The following is a 13,937-nucleotide window of genomic DNA, read 5'->3' as shown; positions in this document are numbered from 1 at the left end:
AGCCCGTGTGTTCTTCCATCATACTGTAGTGCATCTTCCACATATATGTATATATATGTGTACACACACACACACACACACACACATTTTTTTGAAGCCGCAATGTTTTACTCTCCTAGCCTAGTGTGAGGGCCGTATAGTAAGTAGTAAACTATGGTAGTTGATTTCCACATCAAAACTTCCCTTAAAGCCAATTTGACTATTGAGCAACTAAACATGTCTTCAACATGGAAATGACTTGTAAATGTATAATATATATGCAGGAGTTATTTGACCAAAGGTTTCTCTGACCTATGATTTACTCGGGAAACTACCATTGTACAACCCCAGACTCAGATAAAACCCTCCATCCACCCGACTCAATCCTAGTGTCCAATGCAGCCTGGCCAATTCCCCGCCACCCCCACTACCGCCCCCGCCCCCAACCCCGCACAGCTGTTAAGATACCAAAAGGATTTAATAGTGCCACACAAAGTAGTTCACCTGATACTCCAATGCTTCACGTAACGTCAGAGAATTTGTTTCAGGCATGTCAGGCTTGGTCATGTAAATTTCAAAGTAAAATAAACGAATTTAAAATGCCTCTAACCCCAAATTTAAAAACTCCCTCTCACAGAGGGGAAAAAAAATGCTAATGATACCATTTTACTCTGCCAACCAACAGTAACCGTTTTTGCTTATCCCCCACCTTGAAACACTTCAAAAAAGGGGAGTGGCTCCTTATTAAAAGGTTATTACCGATTAAGTTCTAGGCCTTGGAAATCACCAAATCAATTCATATCATAACGTACCAATCGTTAATGGAATTTGGCTTCATTCACTAGTTAATCAAATACAATCATCACATTTGCAAACGTTGCCCGTGCCCACAACGCTAAGGATAAATGCTGTGTCACCGAGAAAAATATTTTTCTGAAACCAAAAGAAAACTGTCAAAGAAGGTCGCTAACCTGTGCCCTCGGGCTACTCCACTCCCTATAAAGGTGGCCAGAAATGACTCTCCCAAAGCCCACGTGCTGCCGTCTGATGGGAAGCCCCCTGACCGGCACAACCCTTCGGGGAAAGGCTGCACCCGCTGCACCTGCACGGCCCAGGGCTGCTTCTCACCATTTCCAGGTGAGCACCAGTGCCTTCGGGGTGTCCGCTTCCCGGGGCCGGACTGGCCCTGCCCTCTGGGGTCTTCCGTTCACTGTTGCGTTTCAGGCCACCGGCGTCGCCTCGACCCCCGGCCTCTCGGCGCCGTCGCTGCCGGCTCCACAGGTACATGGCACCCGCACCCAGCAGCAGAGGCGCCCCGACCGCCAGCGCCAGCTGCCATCGCGGAAGGCCCCCGGTGCCCGGGCCCGCGGTCGCACCGCCGCCGCCCACCCCACTCCCGGAGCCGGGCGCAGCCGCGGCGACTACCGCCGCCTCTACTGGTTTAGAGGCGGCCATGACGAGTGTCCTCTGCCACCGCCTCTCTGCAGGTCGCAGGCGCCACAGTCACCAGTCGGCGTGCGAAGGAAAACCGGAGGGAGGGAAGCAAGATAGTGAGCGACTGAGCACGCTAGGAAGCAAGAGCGTAAAAAAGAAAAGGGCCAGAGGTCACCGGAAGCCCAGGGCATGCCGGGCCAGACCTAGCTAGCCCTTCTCCTCCCTCCTCCTTAACCGTAGAGGGAGGGGAAGAGGAGGAGGAAGAGGTGAGGGAAATCACTTCCGGGCCAAGGGGAACAGCGTGCTGTGGGCGCCTGGTGGGCGTCCCGAGCTACCCATTCTCTTTCCTTCCACCCCACTGCTGTTCGTGAGACTATCTTCTGGTCACTTGGTCCTCCGCTGGTAGCCGATGTTTAGCGAAGCCGAGGAGCCGTGCACGTAATGAGGGTTTTACGGTGCGCACGCGATCAGAGCAGGAGAGGGCTGTGCAGCGGCGCTAAGAATGGGCGAGCGGCAGAGGAGTTGTGAAGGTTATTGGCTGGCAGGTGGTGGGCGGGGCGTAGGCCGAGTTGCCCAGTTTATTGGTGGAGTTTGGAGCCCTGGTTTTCTAGTTACCGCCACGTTGGCGCTCCTTAGGGTCCCCGGCTGTTTGCTTGGTTGTTTTGCCTGAGTGTCTTGGAAACTAAAGGATTGGAAGAACTTTTAAAGGTGTAAAAGAAAAGAGATCAAAGCTAAAGATAACCTACTGTAGCATCGATCTGTACCATGACCAGATTTTAGACTCGACGAATGTGAGACTATTGGGGCAACAGCAGAGGGCAGAAATCCGACTGGGTTGAAACCTGCAAATCTAGGTTGGCTCAGTCCAAGTGGCTTGAATTGGGTCCCTTCTGCACCCCGTCTGCACCCATTACGAAAGCGATGAAGTCTGTGTGTTGTTACCTGGTTCTCGAACTCAGTGGGTATCGACGCGAAGACCCAGAGTTACCACCTTTTCTTCACGTATTTATATCTTGTACTGGTGTCCGCCCAGCACCCAAGTCCACAATACGGTCCCTGGAATATCTCCACTCCCCAACCCCAGTGCTCTGATCTGCCCAGTTTTTCTGTCCTTGTTTTGCACTAGACGTGAGTCCTCTTACCTCATTCCCAAATAGAAAGTTCAGAGCTCTCACATATCTACAGCTTTGTCAACTCCTTTGTGCGCTGCACCAGATCTCTTAAAATACAAAAATTTTCTTTGCCAGGAATTCTTTGGAATTTATAGTATTTTTAAGAAGACAAGACTAGTATTAATAGAGAGAATTCAAAACTGTGGCTCCCTATTTCAGATATGCCGGTCTCCAGACATTTATATTAAAAATTTTCAAGTAATCCCTTGGGAACAAAGTAAGGTATATAACATCACAGTAGCACTGCATGAAGATTGAAAGATAATATTATTATGTGGCACCAAAATAGGCTTTTTAAGGTCTAATTTGAAAGTTTCAGGATCATTGCTTTTCTCTTGCTTCATATAGGTTCCTGTTAGTAGATTGCTTTCAGGCAACAGGGTTCCTTAGCAACAGACTGTAAAGATGAGCCAAAGATGATAAAAATAGAATTGAATTGATAAAATAGTAATTGTTGCAGGCAGAGGGCTTCTCTCCCTCATTCCCAACCTCACAAAGCACGTCTTCTGTCCCTTTACATAATTCCTCCCTTGCCTTTTCAGAACAGATACTATTTCTGAAATTTCCATTTTTCTTCAACCGTATAGGGGATTTTAGAATGCTATTAATTAACAAACTATTAGTGAAAACTAAAACATTTAAAGTTTTTTAAGAAACTTACATATCTATTAGAATAGATAATAATAGATTGTTATGGTTACAACTGAGAAGTTACAAAGGGTTGCCCTGACCCGTGTGGCCCATTTGGTTGGGTGTCTTCTGCAAAGCAAGGGGTCACCAGATCGATTCCTGTCTGGGCACATGCCTGGGTTGTGGGTTGGCCCTGGTCCAGACATATATTGTACAAGAGGCAACTAATCAATGTTTCTCTCTTACATAGATGTTTTTCTTCGTCCCTTCTCTCTCTAAAAATATAATGTGTTTTTTTTTTTTAAGTTACAAAGGCTTGGAGAAAGACTTTCTCCAACCCCTGTCCCCAGCCACCCAGTCCTGCTCCCCAAAGGCAATCAATGTTACAGGTTCTTGAAACATTTGTTTAATTAAGATTTATCTAAATGGTTTTTTGGGCTTTGTCTTTTTTAAATGTCTTTTTTTAAATTAATTATTTTTAGAGAAGGGGAAAGAGAGGGAGAGAAACATCAATGTGTGATTGCCTCTTGCACACCCCGTACTGGGGGCCTGGCCTGTAACCCAGGCATGTGCCCTGCCTGGGAACTGAACCAACGACCCTGTGGTTTGCAGGCCAGTGCGCAATCCACTGAGCCACAACAGCCAGGGTTGGGCTTTGTTTTTAAGATCAGCATCAGTAAATGACTTCATTCTTGTTCAATTTATACTTCATTAAACTCGTTTCAGTTCCTGAACCTGTTCATATCTTCTCCCATTTTCTCCATTTCCAAATTGATTATAGTGCAGAGCTGAGTAAGAATGTCACTAGTTTTGTCACCTTTCTGGCCCAATGCATAAGTTTCTGGGCTGTGAAACAGCAAAAATACACACCTCTCAGATTATATTAAAGATTTAGTTAGGTAATATTTAAGGTCTTTTGAGTGTAATTTGTTGTAAATAGTAGACGCTCAACACCTAGTTCGTTGTTTTTCTAAATTTTAAAGAAAACTATGTTCTTTAAAAAAATAAGGTTTTGTATATGTGTGCATATGTATATGTATATATATAATTTTTGCTAGATTAATGGAACTCCATTAAAGAAGCTTTCTTTACTTCTCTGGTCTCTTAGAAGGCAGTTGAATGAGGTAGAATGCCTAATTGGTGCATGCAGACCTGAATTCTTATTCTAGACTTCAATACTACTGAGCTGTGTGATTAGATGATTTCTAGGGCTTCTCATATCTTTAAAACTATGATTCTATTCCCTCAGTTGCCATTGCTACATGAAAGGTTTTCTGATTGGTAAAGTTAGTGGATAGCTGGTTATTTGGTGTGTATGTCTTCCAGTGGGTCCACAAACATGCTTATATTAAGTACATACATACACAGCTCAGTTCTCTCTGAACTCTTATTGAGGTTTCCATTCTCTCTTTTTCTTCACTGAAAAATTACTGGAAAGAGCCCTGGCTGGTGTGGCTCAGTGGACTGAGTGCTGGCCTGTGAACCAAAGGGTCGCCAGTTTGGTTCCCAGTCAGGGCACATGCCTCGGTTGTGGGCCAAGTCCCCAGCGTGGGGCACGTGAGAGGCCACCACACATTGCTGTTTCTCTCCCTCTCTTTCTCTCTCCCTTCCCCTCTCTAAAAATACATAAAACCTTTTAAACAAATTACTGGAAAGAAATGTCTACACTTGTTATCTCTACTTATTTGTCACCCATCCAAAATCTTTTAATCTAGTTTCCAACTTTATTACTAGTCTGAAACTACTTAAAAGTCACTAATCTGTTGTTTGTTTGTTTCTGGCCTTCACATGCTTTTATTGAAGCACTTGATACCATTGGTCACTTCCTCAAACACTGTTTTCTCTGGCGTTTAGGAGACTGAATTTTCCTAGTTCTTCTACTCTGATCAGTCTCTAGACAAACTGCTGCCCAACAGAACTTTATGTGATGTTGGAAATGTTTTATATCTATCATGTTCATTGTGATAGCCACTAGCCACATGTGGCAGTCAACAGCTAGTGTGACTAAATTCTTCATTTTAACTTTGATGGATTTAAATAGCTTCACATGGCTAATGGCTCTCATATTGTACAGCAAAGCTCTACGTCTTCCACAAGCATAGGAATCCTTAAGAATTTGTCCTCTTCTTTGTCTGCAATCTTTCTATGGGTAACCAAAGTACATCTCATTGCTCTAGGAACCATTTCTCTGAAGATAACATCTTTTCACCTCTAGCCCTATAATATCCTGCTACTTACTGAGCAGCTTTGCCTGGATGTCTCATTTTACTTTTTTTTTAATTTTTCAAATTATGGCTAACATACACTATTACATTAGTTTCAGGTGCGCGGCCCAATGATTAGACATTATAGAACTTACTAAGTGATGATCGTGATAAATCTCACGCCCATCTGACACCATACATACTCATTAGAATGTTAGTGACTGTATTCCCGGTGCTGTACTTTACATCCCCGTGACTGTTCTGTAACTACCAGTTTGTACTGCTTTTTCATCCATTCCCCCAGACACCTCCCATCTGGCAACCATCCAAATATTCTCTGTATCTGTGAGTCTCTTTTTATTCTGTTTATTTGTTTATTTTATTTTTTAGATTCAATTGTTTTGATATGTATTTATTGACATTTTCTCGATTTTTAAATCTTTTTTCCTTCTTCTTCTTAAAGAAGACCCTTTAACATATTTGCATGTAATACTGGTTTGGTGGAGATGAAATTCTTGTCTGGGAAGCTCTTTATATGTCTTTAGATTCTAAATGATAGCTTTGCTAGTGCAGTAATCTTGGCTGTAGGTCCTTGCTTTTCATCACTTTGAATATTTTTTGCCAGTCACTTCTGGCCTACAAAGGTTCTGTTGAGAAATTACCTGACAGTTGCAGGGGAACTCCCTTATAGGTAACTAACTGCTTTTCTCCCTCGCTGGTTTTAAAATTCTCTCTTTGTCTTTAATCTTTTGCATTTTAATTATGATGTGTCCTGGTGTGGGCCTCTTTGGAATCATCTTGTTTGGGACTCTCTGTGCTTCCTGGACTTGTATGTCTATTTCCTTCACCAAGTTAGAGAGATTTCTGTCATTTTTTCAATAGGTTTTCGATTTCTTGCTCTCTCTCCTCCTTCGAACGCCGCCATGATGTGAATGTTGCTACGCTCCCAGTTGTCCCAGAGGCTCCATATGCTTTCATTTTTTATTTTTTTGGAATCTTTTTTCTTTTTGCTGTTCTGATTTGGTGTTTTTGTTTTTTATTTTACAAGTTGCTCTTTTGATTCTCAGCTTCATCTATTCTATTGTTGATTCCCTGTAAATTATTCTTCTTTTCAGTTAGTGTATTCTTCATTTCTGACTAGTTCGTTCATATGATTTCCATGTCCTTTTTTATGCTGTTGAAGTTTTCCCTAAGTTCATTGAGTGTCCTTATAACCAATGTTTTGAACTCTGCATCTAATATATTGCTAGTCTCAATTTTGTTTAGGGTTTGTTTGGGGTTTTTTTTTTAGTTTTGTTCTGTTCTTTCATTTGGGACATGTTTCTTTATCTCCTTATCTTGGCAGTCTCCCTGTGTTTGTTTCTATGTATAGGGTAGAGTTCCTGCATCTCCTGAGCTTGGTAGAGTAGTAGGTGTCATGTATGGTCCAGTGGCATAGCCTTCCTCTTCACCTGAGCTGGGCACTCTAGGTGCACTCACCCCCGCCCCCACCATGTGGGCTGTGTGTGCCCTCCTGTTGTAGTTGACCTTGATTGCTGTTTGCATGTTAATGGGAGGGATTTACCCCTAGGTTGATCAATTGCAAAGACTCGCTGCTACCTCCATGGAGGATCAGCTGCACAGAGGCCCACCCCATGAAGCAGGACTTAGTTTGGTGGGACTGTGGTGCCCACTGAGTCTGCCCCTTGAGTGTGTCACCTCTGGAGGTGGTTGGGTGGTGCTTAATGTGATCTGAAGCTGTCTACCAGGTATGGTTGTGTCTGGGGCCTTCTGGGAGGTGCAGTCCAAGGTCACCCGCTGCTTGTATTCTGACTGGGGCCACATAGCATGAGCTACAAAGCAATCTGCAGTACTTGTGCTGGGCTTGGAGGTGCCCAGGAGAGGCCAAGCTGCAAACCAAGGCTGGCTGCTGGTGATGCCAGGCCTGGGGCCACTTAGTGAGGTACAGGGTATGCCAAAGCCAGATGCTGCTTGTTTGAGAGATTTTAGGAAAATCTGAAGCATGAGCCAAGGCAGGCCAGTCATAGGGAAAAGCCACTGGAAATAGCTTGGGTCGGTTGGGGTCTCATGGAATCATCAGGGTGGGGCAAACAGTGTGAGCCAGGTTGATGGAGACTCATATGGTGCTTGCCTGCTGGCTCTGTGGGGATGGGGACTCAGAAAAGGAACAATGGCTTCTGCCAGCACTTGTGTCTTGGAGAAAACTGTCTCTCCAGATCTTGCCCTGATGCCAGACAATTCAGTTGCTCCCTGTATGTCCCTGGTGCCTTTTGAGCTGCTGCCTCAGCCCTGGAGCTGAGAGTGAGTGAGTCTGATTAAGTCCATGTACAGGCCTTTCTAAGAGGAACTGCCTGGGTCTCCAGAAGTGCTCTGTCTCACTCAGCCACAGTCTCCATTGGCATTTATATCCTTAAGTTGTGGGGACTTCTCTTTCTGGCACTGGAACCCTGGGCTGGGGGGCCTGGTGTGGGGATTGGACCCCTCCCTCCTCATGGGTGACTTCTGCACTCAAGATATCCCTCCCAGTTTTTATCCACCATAGCCTGTTCCTCATTTCCGCCCCTCCTACCAGTCTCAGTGTGACTTCTTCTTTATATCCTTAGTTGTCAGACTTCTATTCAGCTAGATTTCAGGTGGTTTGAATGGTGGTTGTATAGTTTAGTTGTAATTTTGATGTGGTTGTGGGAGGAGGTGACTGTTAACCATTACCTATGCTACCATCTTGAACAGAATTCCTGGATGCCTCATTTTAAAATATCTAACTCATCATCTTTCCTTCTCGTTCTTTCCCCTTGTGTAATCCATTTTTTCCTCATACTATTACTATTTCTTTACTGGGTACCCGTAATGAAACCTTAGACTTTTTTGGACCTTCCTCTGCTCCAACCCTACCTACCCAAGCACAAGTGGATGTACCCGTATACACTCGTGTAAACACAAGATCAGCTGTGAAATCTTGATGATTCTTTGCAATATCTTTTAAACATTTTCTTCCTTTTCATGCCCTCTGCCATTTCCCGTTTCCAATATATGTAATCACTTAAAAGTATGTCTGACACATAACAGGTACTTAGTAAATAATAGTCTCTTCTTTCTCTTTCCCCCATCTCCTCATCTTTCCTGAACGCTGTACTCGCGTCCCAGCCTCTAGTGCCTCTCTTCTGTGTGTCGTTCTGCACCCTGATACTACATTAGTCTTTCCAAAGCGTAACTCCAATTTTGTTCTTGAGCTCAAAGGCTCAAATTCCTGTAAGGTCAAATGCCTCTGCACACCCTCCCCTCCGCTCATACATTTTGTTTCCTTGGTCCACATTGTAAGAATTTAGCAGTGTTTGAAATCTCTTATGTGACCTGTGAATAGGCTTCAAGCTCCATGAGGAGAGAAACTTTGTTCCTCTTGTCCTCCCAGAGAGCAAAATATTGTCAGTGTAATGGTTAATTTTATGTGGCAACTTGACTGTGCCATGAAGTGTCCAGGTATTTGGTCAAACATTATCCTGGGAGGTCAAACATTATCCTGGGAGGATCTTTGAGTGTTTTTGGATGGATAAGGAAGGGCTAATGGAACAAAAAGGCTGACTCTCCCTTGAGTAAGAGGGAACTTCAGCTCTTTGCCTTGAGCTGGGACGTTGATCTTTTCCTGCCTTTGGACTATAACTGAAGCACTGGCTCTTCTTGGGTCTTGAGCTCGCCAGCTTTCTGATTGGAACTTACACCATCATCTCTTTGGAGTCTCCAGCTTGCCTACTGTAGATCTTGGGACTTCTGTCTCTATAATTTCATGAGTCCATTATTTTTTATGTAACTCCTATCAGTTCATTTTCTCCAGAGATCCCTGAGTAATATAGATTTCGGCACTAAGAGTGGAATGCTGCTGCCACAAATACCTAAAAATGTAGATGTGGCATTGGAGATGTGGGTAGACGCTGGAAGAGTTTTTAAGTGTATACTAGAAAAAGCCACAGTTGTTATGAGGGAACGGTTGGTAGGTATAAGGACATTAGAGGTGATTTTGGTGAGAGCTCAGAAAGCAAAGAAAAGAACTGAAGATAAAACTTCCACCTTCTTTCAGAAATGTATACATCACTAACAATTGTTGGTAGAAATATGAATGTTAAAACACCATTCCAGTGGAGTCTCAAACAGAAATGAGGAACAGGTTCTGAAAACTGGAGGGAAGTGATACTTGTTATAAAGTGGCAAAGAACTTGGCTGAATTGTGTTCTATTGTTTTGTAGAGTGATGAAATTGGATATTTAGCAGAGGAGATTTCTAAGCAAAGTATTGAAAGTATTACTTGGGTTGTCCTTATTGCTTATAGTATAATGTGAGAGGAGAGAGATGAATTGAAGACAGAACTGTTAAGTAAAAAGGAACCAGAACTTGGAAATTTGGAAAATTCCAAGCCTATCTATACTGCAAATAAATGAGAAAGCTTGTTCCGAAGAGAACTCTAAGGGTGTGGATTAACAACCATTTCATAGATCATGAGTGCAATTCATGGACTTAACCATCCACATCAGCAGAAGCCCAGGATAGAGATGGGATTAGACCAGCAGAAACACTGCCAGGTGGGACTAAGGAGGGCTAAAAATGGGACCGAATGAAGGAAGGCTCTGAGACTTATGATATTTTACAGGATGGGACCAAAGAGCTATTCAGCAATGAACATTCTTTATTATATAGGAAATGGGAAAAATGACCCAAAGCCTACTCAGATTCAGGCCGCCACTCCCACCACTGAACTAGGGGCAGAGCTGGTTCCTCCTCTATTTTAAAGTGTGGGACTGGGCGCCAGGATGTCCCCGCCCAGTGCTTCAGGGCCAGGGCCACCTGTGCAGAGAGCTGCATGGGCAGGGCTGCCCCCAACCCACCTTAGGCCTGTGGAGGTGATGCCACCACCCCAGTGGGCCCAACGGAATTGCCTTGCTAAGTTTTAGACTTGTGTGGGACCCGTCACCCTTCCTCCTTTCCTATTTCTCCCCTTTGGAACGGTAATGCCTACAATATGCCTGTCATGCCATTGTATTTTGGAAGCACATAACTTGTTTTATTGGTTCACAGCTGGAGAAGAATATTGCCTCAGGGTGAATCATATCTCAAGTCTCACCCATACTTATTTTAGGTGACATTTAAGTGAGTCCTGACTAGTGTGGCTCAGTGGAGAGAGTGCTGGCCTGTGAACCAAGAGGTTGCCAGTTCAATTCCCAGTTGGGGTATGTGTCTGGATTGTGGGCCAGGTCCCTGGTTGGAAGTGTGCAAGAGGCAACTGATCTGTGTGTCACACACTGATGTTTCTCTCCCTCCCTTCCCCTTTCTCTAAAAATATATTTTTAAAAATCTTTAAATGAAACTTTGGACTTTAGATTTAGAGTGGATCCTGCAATGAGTTAAGACTTTTGAGGGTCTTGGGATGGAATGAATGTATTTTGCATGAAAGAAGGACATGAATTTGCGGTGGGTGGCAGGGGCCAGATTTTGGCAGGGGTACCACAATCTGTATTAGTTTGCTAGGGATGCTACAACCACATACCATAGACTGGGTGGCTTAAATGACAAAAGTTTATTTCACAGTCTGGAAGCAAGTCCAAGATAAGGTTCTGGCCAGGGCTCTGTTCCTGGCTTGCAGACGGCCACCTGCTCATTGTGTTCTCACATGACCTCTTTGTGTGTGTGTGTGTGTGCTCACGAGGGGAGAGAGCAAGCTCTTTAGTGCCCTTTCCTTTGGTGCACTTATCCCACCAGACCAGGCCCACCCCCATGAATCCCTTTAGCCCTGATTGCCTCCCAAAGGACATGTCTCCAAATACCACCACGTTGGGGTTAGGGCTTCAACATAGGGATTTTGGAGGATACAAGCATTCAGGTTATAGCAGCATGAATATTGTTTTAAGTGAGTGATATGGAAGGGCATCAAGGAAGAAAAATACGGCATTCAAGGTGGAATAGGTAGAATGTTCATTCACTTAAAACAATATTGAGTGCATACTATATGCGGGCCTTTCTCTAAACTGCCAAAATACTTTTTCTGAACTTTTCTTAAAACATACCTTTCTACCTTGTTTTATAGAATTATACTTGTCCTGCCTCACCTACTGGACTATAAGCGTCCCAGACCAGGATCTGTGTCTGATCTGTCTTGTGTCTTACACAGGGCCTAGTATAATGCCGCCTCTAATGCCATATGTCAGAGCAAAGGAATGTGCTTTCTTTTTTTGCGTTGGACCGTACAATTCATACAATGTAGTGACCCCATTGCCATAACTGTTTGTTCTCGTGTGTGCTACTAATACTCAATTCTGAGTCCCTGAAGGGTGGGGACCATGTTCTAATCATCTTTGTACTGCTATCTCTGTTATGAGGCTGGGCATATAATGCGTGTTTGTTAACTTATCTGCCCAGCGTGAAACAAAGAGTTGATGAAGTATTTGTTGAACAAGTTCCTGACGGCTCTTTTATCTCTCATGTACTGTTGCCAGCATTAAAGGTCTGGTACCACTACGCTGCCCAACCATCGGTACCAGCTAGGAAATCAACTCATTGCTGCTGCTGCCGCCGCCGTCACCACCACCATCGCAGATCCTAGCCCCCGGTCCTAAGCGTGCTGTGTGCAGTCGCTGCTGCCAGCTCCACCAGGGCAGCTGCCCCCGTTGGGATCTGCTTGCTTTGTCCTGTGTCCCACTTATGATCTATAGAAGTCCCTGTTACCTCTGAGCCCCCGTGCTGTTAATTATTCTCTAGTCTTTCTCCTGATGGTTTCTGCCTTATTCAACTTCCATCAGGGCGTCAGTTGAGTGGGTGGTAATGCTTTGCTTCTCAGGAGGAATATCACTTTGTGACTCAATTAAGTGACTGCTCTTTTTACTGTCAGAAGGAGCCTCTGCATTTATCTTCAGCGAACAATCTACAGTAACCCCGGTCTCCTCTCCTTAGCTATGACTGATAGCTCACATTATGCTTTAATGTGCTCATTTGCTACCTTTCTGCCCACTCACAGAGATTTATAAGATTTTCCATCCTCATCAACTTAGTTCATTGCCACCCTCAAGAAATCGTGTCATTTGCAAATGTAGAAATGTTGCCTTGCACTTTAAATTAGAAAGATGTCACACACAGGTTATACTAATTGTCCCTTGAACAAGGATGCCAAGGTCCAGCTTGCCCTTCGTTCATCACAGCCTGGCGTCGGCTGTGTCTGCCCTGGGGAAGGGCCTCCCTTCCCTGATCTGCGCGGAGATGCTGGCCATCACCAAGTGGCGGGCCTGCGGTGGAGTGCCCCCTGTTTAGGGGCACCATTTTCTAATTCACTCCCGTTAGACCAGTAGCCCTGGCTGCGCAGACCTGATCTTAGAGCCTTGGTGTCGTGGGGTAGCCTGAACCTGAGGACCTCTAGGCCACCCTTTCCTGTCTTTACCTTTTCAGTTTTCCCGAACAGTGGAAAATAACCTCGACTCCAAAAATGAGTAGGAGACTCAATTTTATCAAATTATGAGAAAATGTAAAACCCTGAAAAAGAGTTCCTGCATCTATGTTCTAGTTATCTATTACTGCTTAACAAACTGGCCAAAGTGAGAGCAGCTTCAAACAGCCTGATGGCTTGCAACAACTATTTGTTACATCTCACAGTGCTGTTGCTCAGGAACCTGGGCAAGGCTCGGTTGACTTTTCTGCTGGTGTTAACAAAGTTTACTCTGCTGGTGGATGGGCTAGTCTGGAAGGTTCGAGATGGCATCACCGGGTGTCTGACACCTTAGTGGCGATGCCTTGAAGACTGGACTCATTTGAGGCTCTCCAGTGGAGCATCTCCTTGTGGCCTTTCCAGCATGGCAGTAAGAGTGGGCAGGCTTACGTGGCAGCTGGCAACTCCGGTTTCCTGGAGAGTGTCCCAAGAGCCTGAGGCAGAGGCTGCAGAGCCTTCTAAAACGTCATTTCTACCACATTCTGAGGGCCAAGCTTGTTGCTAAGGCTAGCACAGATGCATGGGGAGGTGAATTAGACTCCAACTCTCAATGGGAGAAGTAGCAAAAAGGTTGCAATTATTTTTACCACAATCTTCTACCAAGATTTAACCAATGTTAATATTTTGCCATATTTTCTTGTGACATAATTAGAAAAACATTTTTATTATAAAACCCAATAAAGACTACCTGAAAATCTAAATAAATATCATACCTAACAGTAAAATGTTAGTAGTTTTCTTTTTGAGGTCAAGAACCAGTCAGAGGTTCTCTTACATAGTACTGAAGGTGTTGGCAAAAATGATAAGACAAAATAAGGAAATAAAAATGATATTGGAAAGAAAGGAGTAACTCTTCATTATTTATAGACAATATGGTTGTCTCCTTAGAAAATCCAAGAAACTATAATCTAGCAGCAATAAAATAATTCAACAATGTTGCTGGATAAAAGATTAACACTAAAATCCAAGAAACTGTACAAGCTACTGGAGGCAATAAAGTAATTCAGCAATGTTGATGGATAAAAGATTAACACTTTAAAATTGGTCCCTAGAACTTTC

At 44.1% G+C, this 13,937-nt stretch overlaps 2 protein-coding genes across 5 annotated transcripts in view; one reads left to right on the top strand and one right to left on the bottom strand.

Moving 5' to 3' along the window:
- Positions 1-1,713, bottom strand: part of TOMM70 (translocase of outer mitochondrial membrane 70) — a 35,686-nt gene extending 33,973 nt beyond the window's left edge. Inside the window, exon 1 of the mRNA XM_024558172.3 lies at positions 1,108-1,713. Within this exon, the coding sequence (XP_024413940.2) occupies positions 1,108-1,434 (327 nt within the window). The 5' untranslated portion in view covers positions 1,435-1,713. The remainder of the gene's footprint in view (positions 1-1,107) is intronic.
- Positions 1,714-1,733: 20 nt separating this feature from the next.
- Positions 1,734-13,937, top strand: part of LNP1 (leukemia NUP98 fusion partner 1) — a 39,251-nt gene continuing 27,047 nt past the window's right edge. For 2 of the 4 annotated variants that reach the window (XM_024558198.3, XM_045193508.2), the window contains exon 1: positions 1,813-1,943. The gene's annotated coding sequence lies outside the window, so the exon portion shown is untranslated. Of the gene's footprint in view, positions 1,944-9,638; positions 10,636-13,937 lie in introns of those variants that run through there. The other 2 variants (XM_045193509.2, XM_053918301.1) reach the window with 2 other exon arrangements.

This window comes from Desmodus rotundus, chromosome 2 (genome assembly GCF_022682495.2).
Source record: "Desmodus rotundus isolate HL8 chromosome 2, HLdesRot8A.1, whole genome shotgun sequence".
NCBI lineage: Eukaryota > Metazoa > Chordata > Mammalia > Chiroptera > Phyllostomidae > Desmodus > Desmodus rotundus.
The sequence above is the reverse complement of the archived record's forward strand: the minus strand, read 5'-3'. Positions and strand labels throughout refer to the sequence as shown.